The sequence below is a fragment of the Lonchura striata genome, chromosome 12 (genome assembly GCF_050655825.1).
Source record: "Lonchura striata isolate lonStrDom1 chromosome 12, ASM5065582v1, whole genome shotgun sequence".
In the NCBI taxonomy this organism is placed as follows: domain Eukaryota; kingdom Metazoa; phylum Chordata; class Aves; order Passeriformes; family Estrildidae; genus Lonchura; species Lonchura striata.
This window is the reverse complement of record NC_140714.1, coordinates 6,421,346-6,437,271: the sequence shown is the minus strand read 5'-3', so window position 1 is coordinate 6,437,271 and position 15,926 is coordinate 6,421,346. Positions and strand designations below refer to the sequence as shown.

Below are 15,926 nucleotides of genomic sequence, written 5' to 3'. Positions count from 1 at the left end.
GGCTTCACATCCCTGGTTAGGAGAAGCCAGAATAGTAATAGTTTATACTGACATTGCAATATAATTTCCCTGTGATTTGATACCTATAGGCATCTCTCACTAGTACCTGAAATGCATCTTCTAATTTTGGGGGGGGGTTAGAGATACAGATTAGAGAAGATGGAAGAGTCAAGCAATCACACAGGGCTGTTGTCACCACAGAGTTAACAATGTTTTAAAACAAACTGAGCACATCTGGTAAACAATGTCAATATGACCTAAAACCCCTTGAATGGGCTCGTAGCTACTTACTAAATGTGCCTAGAATTAAATTAATTAGAAAACACAAATTACTTCTTCTCTAAATAACAATGTAATAAAGCAACTGCTTAATGAAAAATATCAGTGATCAGTGAGCAAGCCACAAGAACAAAAAAAGGGATTGTAATCAAACTAAAATTCACAGACCCATGAGCAAAGCAAGAAAGACTTCATACAAGGTTAGTCAAAAATGAGTCAGATGCAGGGATCTAAATTAAACTAATTATCACAGAGATTATTACATTTATCTTAACAAAACCCTCTCTCTTTTCTCCCCAGTACTCCCTAAAGCTCTGTGTACAGCTGGCTGCATCCATCTGCTCAACTACATTTTGTAACATAGGGGAAAAAATGCAAACCATTAAGCAAGTTTTGTAGCATGACTTCAGCACTCCTAATGCCATTACCCACGAGGAGCTGTGCTTCTGTTGCATGACACTGTGTTATGTTGTGAGTGATGTGACCCATGAATTAAATCCGTAATTCAGCTTATTTCATATTATTTGTGTGAACTGTGCAGTCTTAAGTGATAAAGCTTTTGGGAAGCTGTAAGGTTGCTAACCCTATTTATGATGAGTTCATGGAAGAACATGTGGGATAAAACTTGACCTCAAGTGTTGCTGCTTCTAACATGCAATTTTTAAAGGAACATTTTTTTCCTCAACTCCTTTGTCTTTATGCAACCTAAGTAACATGGGAAGACCACAAAAGATGGCAAACTGTGCTTTGCTGAGCTTATACAGAATGCAATGTGTGACCACAAACCCACACCACAGCCTGGGCCTGCTTCTGGTGAGAGCTCAGAAGGCCACAAATGCCCCAAAATTACCTAAATGGACACCAGACACAACATGCCCTGTTCCACAGCCCCACATTTTAGAGACAGTAGGTCAAAATTCTCTAAAGTTGAATCCTAAGGAAGACTTATCTCTAGGCACTACAGCAGTCATGGAGTCAGCACATCCCAACAGCTCAGACATGTGGAGGCCAGCTGCTGTGAACACTTTTCACCACACACACATGCACGCAAATTATATATTTCAATGGGATTTGAGTTGAAATTGAAACAATTCAGTAGTCTGCACAACCCACTCACAGGACAAAGGCTCCTGGAATTGCTAAGAGCCAGTCTGGAGGCCTGACTATCATCTTATGTATGGCTTACAATTATCTGTGTACTACTCAACATTTTTCAGTTTTGGGGTGGTTTTGCACATGAGAGAGAAGAACAGCTGTTTCTAGATTTATACTTCTCATTAACTCATCCAATATGTGGACAGCTTGTGGATCATCTATATCCAAGAGCAAAACAAGCCATAGGTGAGTCTAAGAGGAAAGGTCACCCGTTAGGTTTTGCCCTATGTCACCTATAGCCCAGAATGCACCAGCACTGAAAATTAATTGGAAACGAAGGAAAACACAAGAAAATAAAGATTTCGGACTGTGTCCCAAGGTTAACATTTACAGAGGAAATGTTCCTGCCTGGAAGAAAAATAAAACCTTCAAGCTTTCTAAATAGCACTTACACCGTGCTGAATAAAAACCAAAGCCTGTATCAAAGAAAACAGACACTTTGAAAGATGAGGTTTAGGTAAAGTACTGGAGTCAGGGGGTGCACAACCACATACCTGGTACTGAACATTGATCTGTGTGCAAAACAAGGAACTTTAAATAATTAATGCTAATGGCCATTAGTGCTGCTCTGGGGGGCAGGGCACAGGAGACTGGTGGTGACAAAGCAAACCCCTTGATTCTGTATTACCCATTGCCAAAGAATTTCTAATAAAGGACAAATAGTGTTTAAAAGGGTAGATGGAAGTTCATCTTTTTCAGACCAGAAAAATCAGCAGCAAGAGAATGCAAGTCTGTGTAAGCATAAGGAGAAGAAAGAAAAAATTAAGAAGAAATCCCCTACCTGTCCCTGCCAAACTTTTCTGCTTGTCATTGTGATTTACATAACAAGAGTGACACTGCACTAGCAAAAAAAAAAAAAAAATTAGCTATGCAATATAAGCTTTAAGCAAGAGAATAATTTACACTGCAGTAATATAGCCCTGCCATAAATCAAGTTTGGTAACTACCAAATGCAGTGAAATATGCTACATTTCTAATGCTAATGTTCAATGCTAATGCCAAGAAAGCAATGTTTTGAGAGATCATCTTGGGCATTATTAACCCACTGTCACTGATGAAAAGCATAATGAGGCATAGAACATTATTGCCATTAAGAAGAATTTCAGTTCTAGATGCTCTAAAGATGCTCAATTTTATTAGCCTCAAATACTCACTTTTGGTTGGGATGTTAAACAATTCCTTGCCATTAAACTCTCTGTCACATTTTCAGCATCTCAAATGAGAATTGATTTTAGAAGCAATAAAAAAAGATACAGGCTAATAAAATGGTATTTAATTACTATGAAAATATAAATTTATCTATGCAGTAATATATATATATATATATATATATATATATATATAAGGTAATTCCAAGACAATAAGGTAATAAAGAGATTGACAATTAGTGTGACAATTACCCATCTAGCCTATGGTTGAAAGCATGTCAGCAGTTCTTGTATTTTTATTTTGAAGCTCATTAAATGAAGTGCTTATCATAAAGCTCAAGCTGTCGGAGTCATATGCTTAGATAAAAACCTTTGTTGATATTTAAACAAATATGTACATAGACATTAAGTTTCTGAAATCTCACAAATTTGAGATAGAATTGGAAAGTAATTACAGAGCCCCACATTCTTCTTACACAGATCAGGGGCTGTGTACATACAGTATTATGCATCCATTTTTCATATACATAATCATCCATGTGTGGCTATCCATGAGGGTAACTTTCCTTTTCCAGAAGCCCACAAAATCCATCACTTACAAGCTTTATTTATGGAAACCCTTGCACAACTTTTGGGGCATGCTGCAGTTTTGAAGATGCCCAGTGCCATGACCATGGAGGTGCCAAAGGGCAGCAGCACCTCCAGGACAACCCCACTGCCACTCCAAGCTCAGGACAGAGGACACTGAGAAGGAGAAAGCACATTTTGTTACAGTCACATCTGTATTTATCCTGGTCAGTGAGAAATGTTTGTCTTCAGACTAACCACAGCACTGTTACAAGGTGCAAATCCATGTGCTCAAGCTGGGTGGTTTATGGCAGATTCTTGTATTTCATAACTGGAGAGCAGCCCGTACAGAAGCTCTTGGCATTAGCTGGATGCTGCTATTAATATATAACATCCCTTAATAAAAAGCTAGCATTTACAGAGTGCTCAGGCAGATTTAGACCTGGGGAGTGCACATACCCATGGCACACTAAAAAAGCTCTACTAGAGGACAATGGTTTTGTGGATGCTTTCACAAAACATAACTTTACTAGTTTGAAAATAGTTTTCTATTAAAATAGATCAGTGACTTGATATACTTTCAAGGATGTAACCTGTACATCTCAGAAACTAATCCTGAAGGATGGAAAGAAAACTTCTGAGGACTGATATTTACCTGCACATCCCTACCAACATCACCTTCATGTGCTCCCTGCCACAGGGTCCTGACCTGTCCCAGCATCCTCAGCCAGCTGTGTCACCTCCCTGAAGCTCAGCCTCCTCCACCAAACCTCTCTGACCTACAAGCCCTGCCAAATTCTAAAGCCCAATTTATGATGCACTGCAGATCTTCTGGCACAAAAGGCACAGGTTAACTGACTCTTAAAGCTGGTATAACCTAATTACTATCACCATCAGAAAAATAAATCTATCTGACTTGAGACAAAAATAAACATTAAAATTAATAAACATAAAATCCCAATGTAGAATGGCAAAAACATTTCAATTCAGAATGGAGAGACTTAGAGACATGCAAACAGATATTTAAAAGCAATCCATTTCAGAACAAAATCATTGACTAGTCCATTACAAAGTCATCCTTCTTCCTCAGTTTTGCCCACCTGCTATTGCTTTAAATGACTCTCCAAATGTATTTAATTACAGTGATAAACAAAGACCCTTCTTGGATTTCTGACACCTCATTACTTCTGTTATGGCTGGTTATTATAATGCCAAATCAAGGCAGCAGCTACTGCACCTACCTGCAGTGTAGCTGATAAAAACTCATTATTTACTTGCACACCAAAATGTCACCCAGGCAGTACGTAAGGGCAGGAGGAAAAGCTGAGTGGATTGGAACTCTCCTTGCTGCACACCTCCAAGTCTGCTCCACTTCCTGCCGTGCAAATCCTGATGAAGATGTGGGAGGCACATCTCCAGCTAAATCTGCCTTATTTAATGCACAGTATTAGGTTCTGCTGTGCCACCTGGTGTTACATCACATCACATTTGATATAAAACAACACCGTGTGGGTTTGAGTTGCTCCACTTACACCAGCATTTAGTACCAAAACCCAATCAACATAAGGTGAAAACAAAAAAAACAACACGAACTTTCAAAAACGCAAGATAAGGAGGGGGAAAAAAAAACCCTACAGAAAGAGTTTCAGAGCTCTCATCTTTCATTTGATAAGCAACCTCCTGTTTTATTCTCATCTCAGATCCTACTGCTTTCTGCAAGATAGGATGGTCCTGGCAATAAAACATCCTGATGAGGAGATTTCAGCCATGTTTTTTTCTTCCAGCATTCAGCAAATGCTTTGGTTTTCTTACTGATGCTAAAGCAGACCCAGATTCCCTGCCACAGAAAGGCAGCCATGCATGAACATGCACACCACCACTATTGTGCTGTCAGCACACAGGACTACACAAAACTGACATTATTTCCCTATTCTAAACATGTTCATTGTTCATCTCCTTAGTAATTAAAACACATGTTTCATTCTGGCCTTAAAACATACTTCATGAAATAGCAGAAAATCTTAGACGATTGTATCAGCCCTTGAAATAAATGCAAAATGTGTAACAAAATGCCAAATAATGAATCAGCAACTGTTCTATCTTATTTTACACTTCCAAGCAACTCTGGAGCTCTGATGACACATATATCTGGGGGACACAAGCTATAGCACAGATAGGCCATGCTGCCACAAAAATACAGGGTAGCTCATGTAAAGAGGATGCTGACCCAAAAATCAGATTTCACAGGCATCTCTTAATTTGCTTACTCATTTCTAGGAGAGAATCAGTGAAAATGGAGTTAATGAAGGGTAGCTGAGGGGAAAACATTTGGGCCTCGAATGCCTAACAGATTAGTGTCAGCAATTCACATGTATCACACCAGCAATAGCTGGAAATTCTGCAGGCAATTAAAATGTTCATGCCCCAGCAATGCTGAGTCTCCTTCATTGTCAGAACTGTAATATTATAAAGCTGCTTCCTTTGGAATCAAGTGTTCATATGTCAATGTGATTTGTTTGGACTTTCTTAACCTCCCATGGTTTAGGAAAGGCAGTTGAATATGAATACTAAAGCTTGGGGGAAAAAAAAACCAAAACAACAAACCAAGAACTGAAAAAAAACACTTTAATGGGGTATTTTTATATCTAGACTTTTAGGAGCTTAAGGTAGGACTTTTGCACATGTGGGCTTTTTGATATTAGGCGTTGTCAATTACTATTTCAACTGGATGCCTTGTACTGAAAAACTCCAGCAGGACCTGGCAATGTTAATTCATTAGTTCCTGCAAATGCATTATTTAGATGAATGTTAGGAACATACATTAAACTATTTTGTGTCTGAGAAAGCTACCAACAATTACCCTTAGTGGCTGTAGCATCCATAGGTGTGAAAAACCTAGGTGAAACCCTGCTGCCTCCTGGAGTCTAATGGGAGCTCTGCCATGGACTCCAGCATCACCAAAAACCCCCCACTTTGTGTTTTTGGTAAGCAAAGTCATCCCAAACCTCACAAATTCAGATCATCAAAAACAAACTACTAATGTCACTAAGATTAACACCTGTAAAGCACTTTGAAGGAGAAAAAACACCACGTAATCCCAACATATTACATTATTTATCAGACGACCTGATTTTAAATGTTAAGTTCGGCTTATTTTTATCACAAAGAGAAAACAAGTTTCTGCTTGCTTGCTTTACAAAACCAATTACAGTGATCAGTGTATGGTGCTGCATAACAATACACAGCATTGTCCCAAAAAAGGCATATCTAACACTCCCGAGCTGCTGCTGGAAAATTAACTCACACACTGGATTGAAACACATGCACATAAGCAATTCTAATGAGGGGTATGGCCTTCAAACTTCCTATTATAAATACCTAAACTTATAAAATTTCCTTTATTTCATCTTTTCCTGACTTCAACTGATTTTCCTATCTGCTCCTTGATAAAACTACTGCCTAATCAGAATAAGGCTGTGAGAGAATAGTGAATGTTACATCAAACTTGCTTTAAACTTTCTTTAAAATCTCAACAGCTTCTTTTGGCCTTAGAATATGATTCCAGTCAACAGAGAGAAGAGAATAACAAAGAGTGACTTTGTGGTTTGGAAAAAAAACCTCAGCTACTCCCAGCTAAACGTTCCCCCAGTCCTGCTCCTTCCCTACACCTAAATTTTAACAATGCCTTTTTACTAGGATTGTCTGTTTTCAGAAAATGGCAAAAAGGCACAATGTAAAACTTTTTAAATCATCTCATTTCTAACACAGTTTGTAAACCAGCTTCACTAATCTGATTGCCTTCTTGCCAGGCAAAACTCTTTAAAAGAAACAGTACAAAAATAAACAAGAGGAAACAGTTGAAAGATCTTTAAATGCCAAATGGTATTCCAAGTTTAACCAGGAAATCTGTAACTCTGGAATTACAAATTGATGACCCTGAAACATAAAGTAATGAACATGAAAAATAAATCTTGGCCTTACACATGGACATGTATTTCTTTAAGCACACTGCAACTCTGATTTCCTAAATAAAACCTAAATAAACTCCAGTGAAGGGGTGCCTATGAGTCTGGATGGTATTATTTGTACTACAATATCAGGTATTTTTCAGCATATGGCTCAAAACAACCTCTACTGAGTGACAAATTGAAAGATTCAACAAACAGGTTTGGTGGAAGATACCTGAGTAGAAGGTACCAGGAACTGGTGGTGATGGACAGAAGGTAGGACAAGGAAAAAAAGGGGCGATTTGAAAAGGGATTTTTAAAAAGTTTAGAAGTCAAAGTTTAGAAGTCAACTGAGCACACCAGAGGGCAGAAAGGAATTAGATCTGCCTCTGTTCTGGGGGTCCAGGGAAGGAACTGCCACAAGAAAACCAACCATGAGGGTGGCAATGAACGATGCCTGGCAGCAGCAGCTCTGTGCTTGGCCAGATGGGGTCCAGGGAGCTCCGAGATAAAAACACAGCACAAAGACCTCAGCACAAAGCTCTGCTCCCTCTGTACTGGAGCTGAAAACACTGCTGGAAATGGTGAACTTTTCTTCCCATTCCACAAGCCTTGGCACTGGCAAACTTGCTCTGTGGTAACCATCAGATGACTCCCAGGTTGTGATTTTTGTCCCAAATGAAGTTTGGACTCGCTTTCCCTCTAATTCAGCAGCTGCTAAGACAGTTTGAAACTTTCTGGCAGCTCGATGCTTAAGTGGCATGACTTTCAGCTCACTCTTCACTGCAAGCCTAAAGGGCAAACAGAAGTGAGTGGCTTGTTCAAAAGAGTTCAAGTCTGCACTGAATAGCTGATTGCAGCTCTAATTATACCACGGTTTTACATCATTAGGGATAGCAAATCAAAAGGAGCTGTAATTCCACCACTTTTTTTTTTTTTTTTTCCTCTTACCACTCAATGATCCAGTTCCAGCTAAAGAAAGGAAGAGAAATCTTCATTTCCAGGTGGGAATTCCAGCAAGGGAAGGTTCATGGAGCTAAGGAAACTCAATAAATTTGTAATTTTCTTCCATTGTTGCAAATTTTTGTTGTAGTTACATGTGTCACAAGGAACTTCTTAAACCTACTGACTTGAAGACCACGTGAACAGGGCAATTGGAACAGACTTCTCCCTATTTCCACCAACCTCACTGCTTCCCACAAGCACCTTTCATTCCATTGAACCATAAACAGGGAATTTACCATGGACTTTTACATGGAGGTAAGACTCAGGTACTCACTGATGAGCATTTAGACAAAGAGATGTTTAATTGATTCTTCTTCCCATAGAACACATTTAGTGTGTATATATATTAAACTTTAGCATATATATTTTTTATATTTAATATCTGTTTTTTTTTTTTTTTTTTTTAGAAGATCTATTTCCATTCCCCAGTTTGACATGAGTTTGGCACTAGGGAAAGCAATTAGAAATGGCACTGATTTGCACATGACATATGAGTGACATTTCACCTGTGTGCCTTTACTTTGATGTGGAGCAAAGTGGGAACACATCTTCCAGAGGATTACGTAGATCAGGTTCAAGGTTTATGCTATTTTTGACCTTCCAGTGAATAAAAATGCAACTAAGCACTAACTGTGAGTGCTCTGAAGGTAAATTATCCGTTCAAACCTCTACAAACACTGCTCAGTGTAATTCTTGGAACTGAACACAAACTAAACACATATATTCTGGTTAACCTCAAGACTGACCTCAAAAAAGAGGGAAAAAAACATCCTCTTTAATCAGAGGCAATTCACAAAATATAAAATATATTAAAGTTTTCAATGAAACAAATATTAGATCTTAGTGATTCCAAAAAATACAATGCAGTAGTTTTGCAGAATAACTTGTTCTGACACAGCCCCCCCACCTGTCCCAGCAAAGGCACAACTTCCAGAATAAAAGTCCCTTGGGAAGCAGGGAAATTATTGTGACAAAATGTTTCTTCTATTATGAATAGAGACTGTGCAGAATGGAGAGGTATTTGAGAATTGCTTTTTTCAGTTGATTACAGTGCATAGGCAAAGCTTCAATGACTAATGGATTTCAAGTGGCAAATAATATTACTTTGTTTCTTCGCTTTTAATTTTTTTTTTGCAGAAAGTACTTAATGTACTTGGTAGGTACAAGGTTAAAAGAACCTTTTCAGGTACAAACATTCAAAATAAAGTTGTACCTTTTGCGTCCGTCTTAACAACAATTCTTTAAAATAACTGAAGTATGTAATCACAATCTCAAATGCAGGGATAAAAACATAAGCTTAATTCTGCATTTTGTAGCAGCAGCACTGGTTTACTTTCAGGTGCAGAGCTCTCAAATGGTCCTGCTGGGTTATCAAGCATCTCCTCTGCTGCTGCAGGCATTATGTCCTGTCCCCTTCAAATCTGCTCAGCTTCACCTTCAGGCCAGTAAAGCCCTCCTGCCTCCTCCAGTTTGACTTACAGGCTCTAATGGCTTGGCACCCCCTTCTCATTTCCAGTTTAAATTACTTGCAGCCAAACAAAACACAGTTGTTCAGCCAACTCCTTCATTTAAGTACCTTCTACCTCTCCTGCCTAATAGAGACAATAATTATTTTGTCCCCTCTGTCCCTTTATTTTGCTAAGCAAAAGCAGCTTTGCCAGTCAGCCCAACCAATCCTCTGCACCCTGGGGGGCTGAACTCTTTCTGAACCCTCCATATCAGTGAGTTTTATCCACATATAGGTGAAACAGGAAAACAACAGCAATATGATTGATCCTGCAGAGAAGAGGAAGGAGAAGAAAATACAAAAAAAGAAACCAGAACACAGACAAGGTAAATTTTATACAAGGCCTCTGGAAAGCAAATTCTCAGTGATCTGACTTTGTATTGAAGTATTTATCCCAATCCTGCAAACGATTTCAGATGACACATGAGCACACAGAAGGGGCATTTCAGCTTCATCCGTCCTGAAATCATCAGGATTCATCACCCTTGTGTTCCTCACTCTGAGGCAGCAGCAGGATTCGCCCTCTCCCATACAGCAGTGCATCAGCTGAACACACTTCACAGGAAATATTTTACAGGCTGTTCTCAGCAACTCTGCATTTGCATTTTAACAATTAGACCTCCTTGATGGGAGCGCACCAGTGGCTTGGAGCAGGCAGAGCCTTTCCTGTATATTGCACATCTCCTTCTGATAGTTTTCTGCTTGATTAGTAATCATTCTGAGAATCCTTTCGACAGCTCTTGAATGCAAGCCTTAGCGTTGCAGGGATGCTTCCCACACAGCGGGACTGAATGCAAGTGTTGGGCTGAAGGAAAAATGCTGACAGCATCTGAGCACTTTCCTCACTGGACACCAGAGGGAGGAGGAGGAAAGGACAAGTGACAGAGAAGCTGGAGAACAGCTTCAAAAGCCCTGAAGGAGCTTATCAGACACCCGAGCCAAATACATTTCTGCAATCGCACCAAAATAAACAGCGGTGCCTTGTCTGGGGACGGTGCTGCTGAGGGACTTGGCAGGGGTAACACGAGGAGAAGTGATGGGAAAGGACCCGAGAGCAGCAGCACTGAGGGCCAGGTGGACTAAAGCCAGTTCCACCTTTTGTTTTTTTAAATAGTTTAGGTTGTAAAGGACCTTAAAGATCGCCTGGTTCCAACTGCCCTGCTGGGCACAGGACACCTTCCACTATCCCAGGGTGCTCCAAGCCCCATCCAGCCTGTCCTTGGACACTTCAGGGATGGGACAGCCACAGCTGCTCTGGGCACCCTGTGCCAGGGCTTCACCACTCTCACAGGGAACAACTTTTTTCCCAATATCCAATTTAAACCTAGCTACTTCCAGTTTAAAGCCATTCCCTCTGTCCTGTCTCTACATGCTCTTGTGAAAAGTCATTCTCCAGCAACCTTGTAGGCCCCTTTATGTCCTGGGAGGTTTCTCCTTCCACACTGAGCAAGCCCAACCTCAGCCTGTACTCACAGCAGAGCTACTCACATCCTCATCCCTCTGATCATCTTGGTGGCCTCCTCTGGACTCGCTCCCACAGGTCCAGGTGGTTCCAATGCTGGTTCCCCAAGCTGGATGCAGTGCTCCAGGTTCTCACCAGGGTGGAGCAGAGGGGCAGAGTTCCCCTCCCACCTGCAGCCCAGGTGATGGATTTCTGGGCTGTGAGTGCACATGGATGGGGCATGTCCAACCTCTCATCCCCCAACATCAGAAGCTTTAAACAAACCAGACAGGTTTTGGTTCTGAGGCTGCTACTGTGCATAATCTGCTTGGCTTCTGTGCCACAGCTTGAGCAGCTTTTGGTCCAGCTTTCCTCTGGATGTGAGGAGAACCTTGTTTCAATAAATAACTGTGGACCAAGGCCACCAGGATCTCCAAGTTCTGCACCACAAGAGTGTGAAATTCAAAACTGCAAGTGCTCTGTGCTGAGATGGAAATGTGAGGACCTTGAAGGAGGGAGGGAGGCAGTTCAAGGAGACTGACATGGTACCTTATCTAGGAAGGTGATAGCAAATGTGGTTAGTATCTTGATTAAATTAAAAAAAAAAAAAGATTCAACATGATTATCAGGGAACTATTTACTATTTTATTAAAACTAGGCTTTTATTTCCTCATCAAAACTTTTCATTATGCCTTCAAGGCTTTAGGAGAATTATTAAATGTCAGGCACAATTCAAATAATTAATATATGGTGTTACCAGATATATAAAACTCTCCAGGAGGATTAATAATAGCTGCTATTTTTCTTCCAACCATATTTTCTCCATAATACATATATTAATCATGAGAATGAAGTGCATTTAAAAAATTTCTCTAGTACTGAAAATCTTTAAGGAACTCACACTTTGAAAATTGAAGAATTCTTAATTATTCTGTTCTCTGCTTTCTAATTTACTATCAAAATACAAAAACACAGTAAGCACTTGGAAAGAAAGGAGTATAGAAAAGGCAGTGCTTTCTCCAGAGCTGCTATTAATTGCAGAATCAATGTATTCAATGGCTTGAAATAAGTCTTGGAAAACAACAAAACAGAGTTGTGAATTCAAGAAACAACTTGTCCCTTGTTAAAATGGATTGGCTTTTGGTGTTTACACAATCAAAACACTTCAGAAAAGTCAGCAGGAAAGTACTTTTACAGCACACACTCCCCTCAGGGCTGGCTGGGGGCTGTGCCCAGCACCTACTTGTCCCCTCAACTCTGCCTCTGCAGCGAGGTCATCCCCATCATCCACGGGGCACCCGTGTGTGTACTGTCCATAAAAACTCCATAAAAACCTGCATGGGACAGGGAGCACAGTGGGGACAGGCCTTTGTCCCTCTGAGAGCCCCAGTGCCAGGCAGGGAGGGAGAGCTGACCCTTCTGCTCTTGGTTTTACACTCAACAGCCAACCTGGACTTTCCTGTGAGCTTGACCCTATCCAATAATCTCAGTCCACAGGTTAAAGGGGTGCTACCTCAGATTGCTTTACACTTACTATGTGCAGGGAAAGAGTTCCTGTGGATGGATAGACCACTGACAGGTTACTTGCCAGCCATGCTCCATGTGGGATGGCCTCAGCAGTGCTACCAAAAAATGAGCTCAGCTCCCAATGGCACAGCAAACAAATGTGCAGAAGTCACATTGCAATTGCTTGCAACTTGGAGAAATTTAAATTCTCTTCTATGCTCCCAAATGTATCCCAGGTATAATCCTTCCCCAGTGAAGAGTCATTAAGTATCTGATTTTGAACACTGCAAATTGCAGAACATATTACCAGCCTTTTCCATTTCTCAGAATAGCTCAAGGAATGTCTATGTTCTATTTAAAACACTCATGCTTTCCAAGCATGAGACCAGGGTTTGTTATGTAAGCAAAGGTGTAACCACACCACCCTCCTGCCCCTTACCAGCTTTGTGTGCACGTGGGAACCTGAGCATCCCCCACAGTGCAACAACCCACAATAAATAATTTTAACCATCTATGGGACCTGACAACTGCCAACTTGGGGCAGTGACATTCCCCCCTCACACAGCCCCCTGAATATCAGGCTAGCCCAGAGATCCAAGGCTGTGAGGGGAGGAATATCAGGAGATGGCAAAGATTTCCAAAAGAGGCTCTTACCCCAATATACATTGGTTCAGCTCTTTTTATTCTGTGGTGTCCAAGGGGAGAGTGGGGCAAAAGAGGATGAACAGGGAATGTCAGGGGTCTATATAGACTTTGGACAGGGTGGGCTTCCCTGGCTCTCTGCCAACCCCATTGGGGCAGGAAGGAGGGGTCCAGGGTTATCTTGATCAGAGTCACAGGGCCCCAGGGAAGGGGGCACAGAGTGCCCATGAGCTCACTGTAACAGGGCAGTTCCCACACCTCAGGGAAAGAAAACATTTCTACAGAGAAGCTTAGAAGAGCACATCTTTAGTGGCATGCATTTTTCCCTTTTTTAATTTCAAGAAGAGGTGTTTGAAAGCAGTTTTGAAGACTTACCTCCTCGCTGCACCAGCAACGTGACTTCACTTCCCTTAGGACATTCAATCAGCATATCCACCACCTGGTTGTGAGTGAGGCTCTGCACATTCTTCTTGTTGACTTCGACGATGAGGTCGCCCTCCTTGAGGCCGCGGCACCGTGGGCTGTCCACGATCTGTTTCACTCTTTGGCCTCCCCCTCCGGGACTGTCTGCTATAGTAAACCCAAAGCCCATGGGCCCTTTGACTATGTGCACAGTTATGAGCTCAGGCTGCGTGGCTATGGAGGATGCCAAAGACACCGTGTCGTTGGGGTAGCCGTGGGGTCCATTGGAGGAGACCTCAGCCGGGCTGCTGGGCCTCGCCTCCTTTGTGCCATTCACCTTCCCCGTTTTGCTGCTGTGGCTCGCCGGGGAGTCGTAGTTCTCCTGCCCGTTCACAATGATGGGTTCTTTGTCCAAAATCGCCACGGACGTCACCAGGCTCGTGTTGGGGTCGTCGGGGTCGAAGGGCAGGGGGTAGCCCCGGCACAGTTCGAGGTCCACGCTGGCACCGATGGGGATGGACTGGAAGATTTTCACCACCTGGGCGTGAGTGTGCCCCAGCACACAGGTGTCGTTCACGCTGACTATGACGTCCCCTGCAGCAGACAAGGACAGACAGACCAAGGAAATACATTTTGTGCACTGCAGGAAGGTGAGGGCTAGAGCCTGAGAGCAGATCTGCAGCTTCCACAGGTACCACTCACAGGCAATAGCAGCATTTCAGCAGAAGAAAAAGGAGCGGTGACACTTGGGCAAGCAAAAACTCTGTGGACTCATGGCATAAAGGCTTTATGTACATAAATGTTTTTGGAAGTGAAAATGGAATTGGCTCATGCAAAAAATTAATGAATTTAAATGATGGTATATGGCCCGTTTCACAGCTATTTTGAAGTCCAGCTCTCACTGTTACACGTTGACATATGATAGAAACAAAAGTGCGAGCACATGGGAGCTGTAACAGAAGGCTCTCAAATACCAACTGCTCAAACACAGTGAGTGCCACATGTCATGCCTCCTACTTCAGCCTGAAATCCAGATATCGATTAAGTCATGAGTCATTTTATTAACACTGGGGCTGCAAAACAGGGATGTTAAGTGCTGTGATGCTCCAACTGAAAGTGAGGAGTTGTGACCTCAGGCAAAGCCTAAGTGGATTTCATAGAATCAAGGTAGAAAAATACCCCCAAGATCATTGAGTCAAACCATTAACCCAGCACCACCGTGTTCACCACTGAACTATATTTCGTATTTTGCAACTAAATTGGGTGGACCCAATCTCTGGCAAAATGAATTTGCCCTTGGTGCCTCCACACAAGGAAATGCAGATTAGCCCACTGCTCTGCCCATTCCTTGGGAGTAGCTTTGGAAAGGGGCAAGAAGCATGGCAGAGACACAAACACACGGTGGTGCAGCCCTACAAAAACCCATCATCCACATCAGGGAGCAGGAACCCATAGCCTGATGTGGAACCCCACAACTGCTGGCTCCTCTCCTCAGATAGTGTGGGGACAGCAGAAGCTGGCAGTGTCCCAGCTGGTATTTTGACACTGAAATGGAATTCCAACACATGAAGTGTCCTTTTCCAATATTTTGCATATATTCTCAATGTATCTCACTTCCTTTCTTGCTGATAGGAAAGCTGAATGCCTTTCCCCAAGAAGGGGGTGAAGACTACAGTCCTTTATGAATGGCACTTCAAACCAGCTGCAAAAAAACAAAGCAAAGTGGTAGTAATTTTGATATAGAACATGAGTACCTGTTTCCATTTTGCCATCCAACGCTGCAGGACCGTCAAGCACCAAACTTTTGATTTGGAGGAATTCATCTGGCTCATCTCCTCCAACGACAGTGAAGCCAAACCCCCTGCTGCTTTTCCTTAGCTTGGTGTGGATGAACTTCCCTTTCAACTCAGAAGGGTTTCGTGTAAAAAAAGGTTTCCCTGTGTAGGAAGTTTGGGAAAAAAAATCTCTAAGCAGGCAGGCAAGAATGTTTGATCTCTTTTTCCACTGCCCCTCCCCACTGTAACAAGTCCATGGACAAACACAGCAGTGTGCAGGGACAGGACTGCACTTCACTCTTGCAGCCTCTCATCTCATCACACTCAGCCTGATTCCCTGGATCCAGGCATGCAGTAAAAGGCACGAACAAATCCCCAGTACCTGGCACTTTGTTAGCTGTGGTCGTACTCACCAAAGCCCCAAGGCTACAAAAGGGAAAACATGCTGCTTTAAAGAATGGAATATATTAAAGCTAGGAATGCTGGGCTGGATGTGTGTCTCATCTCTGTCCTGAGGTGTTGTATCCATCCCAGAAAGGATGGGGCAGGGTA

General features: G+C 42.0%; 1 protein-coding gene across 28 annotated transcripts in view; it reads right to left on the bottom strand.

Annotated features, from left to right (window-relative positions):
• Positions 1 to 15,926, bottom strand: part of MAGI1 (membrane associated guanylate kinase, WW and PDZ domain containing 1) — a 332,520-nt gene that overhangs the window by 39,292 nt on the left and 277,302 nt on the right. For all 28 annotated transcript variants that reach the window (XM_021551135.3, XM_021551044.3, XM_021551090.3 and 25 more), the window contains 2 exons: positions 15,354 to 15,536; positions 13,573 to 14,193 (listed from right to left, as the gene is read on the bottom strand). In XM_021551135.3, the coding sequence (XP_021406810.2) occupies positions 13,573 to 14,193; positions 15,354 to 15,536 (804 nt within the window). The remainder of the gene's footprint in view (positions 1 to 13,572; positions 14,194 to 15,353; positions 15,537 to 15,926) is intronic.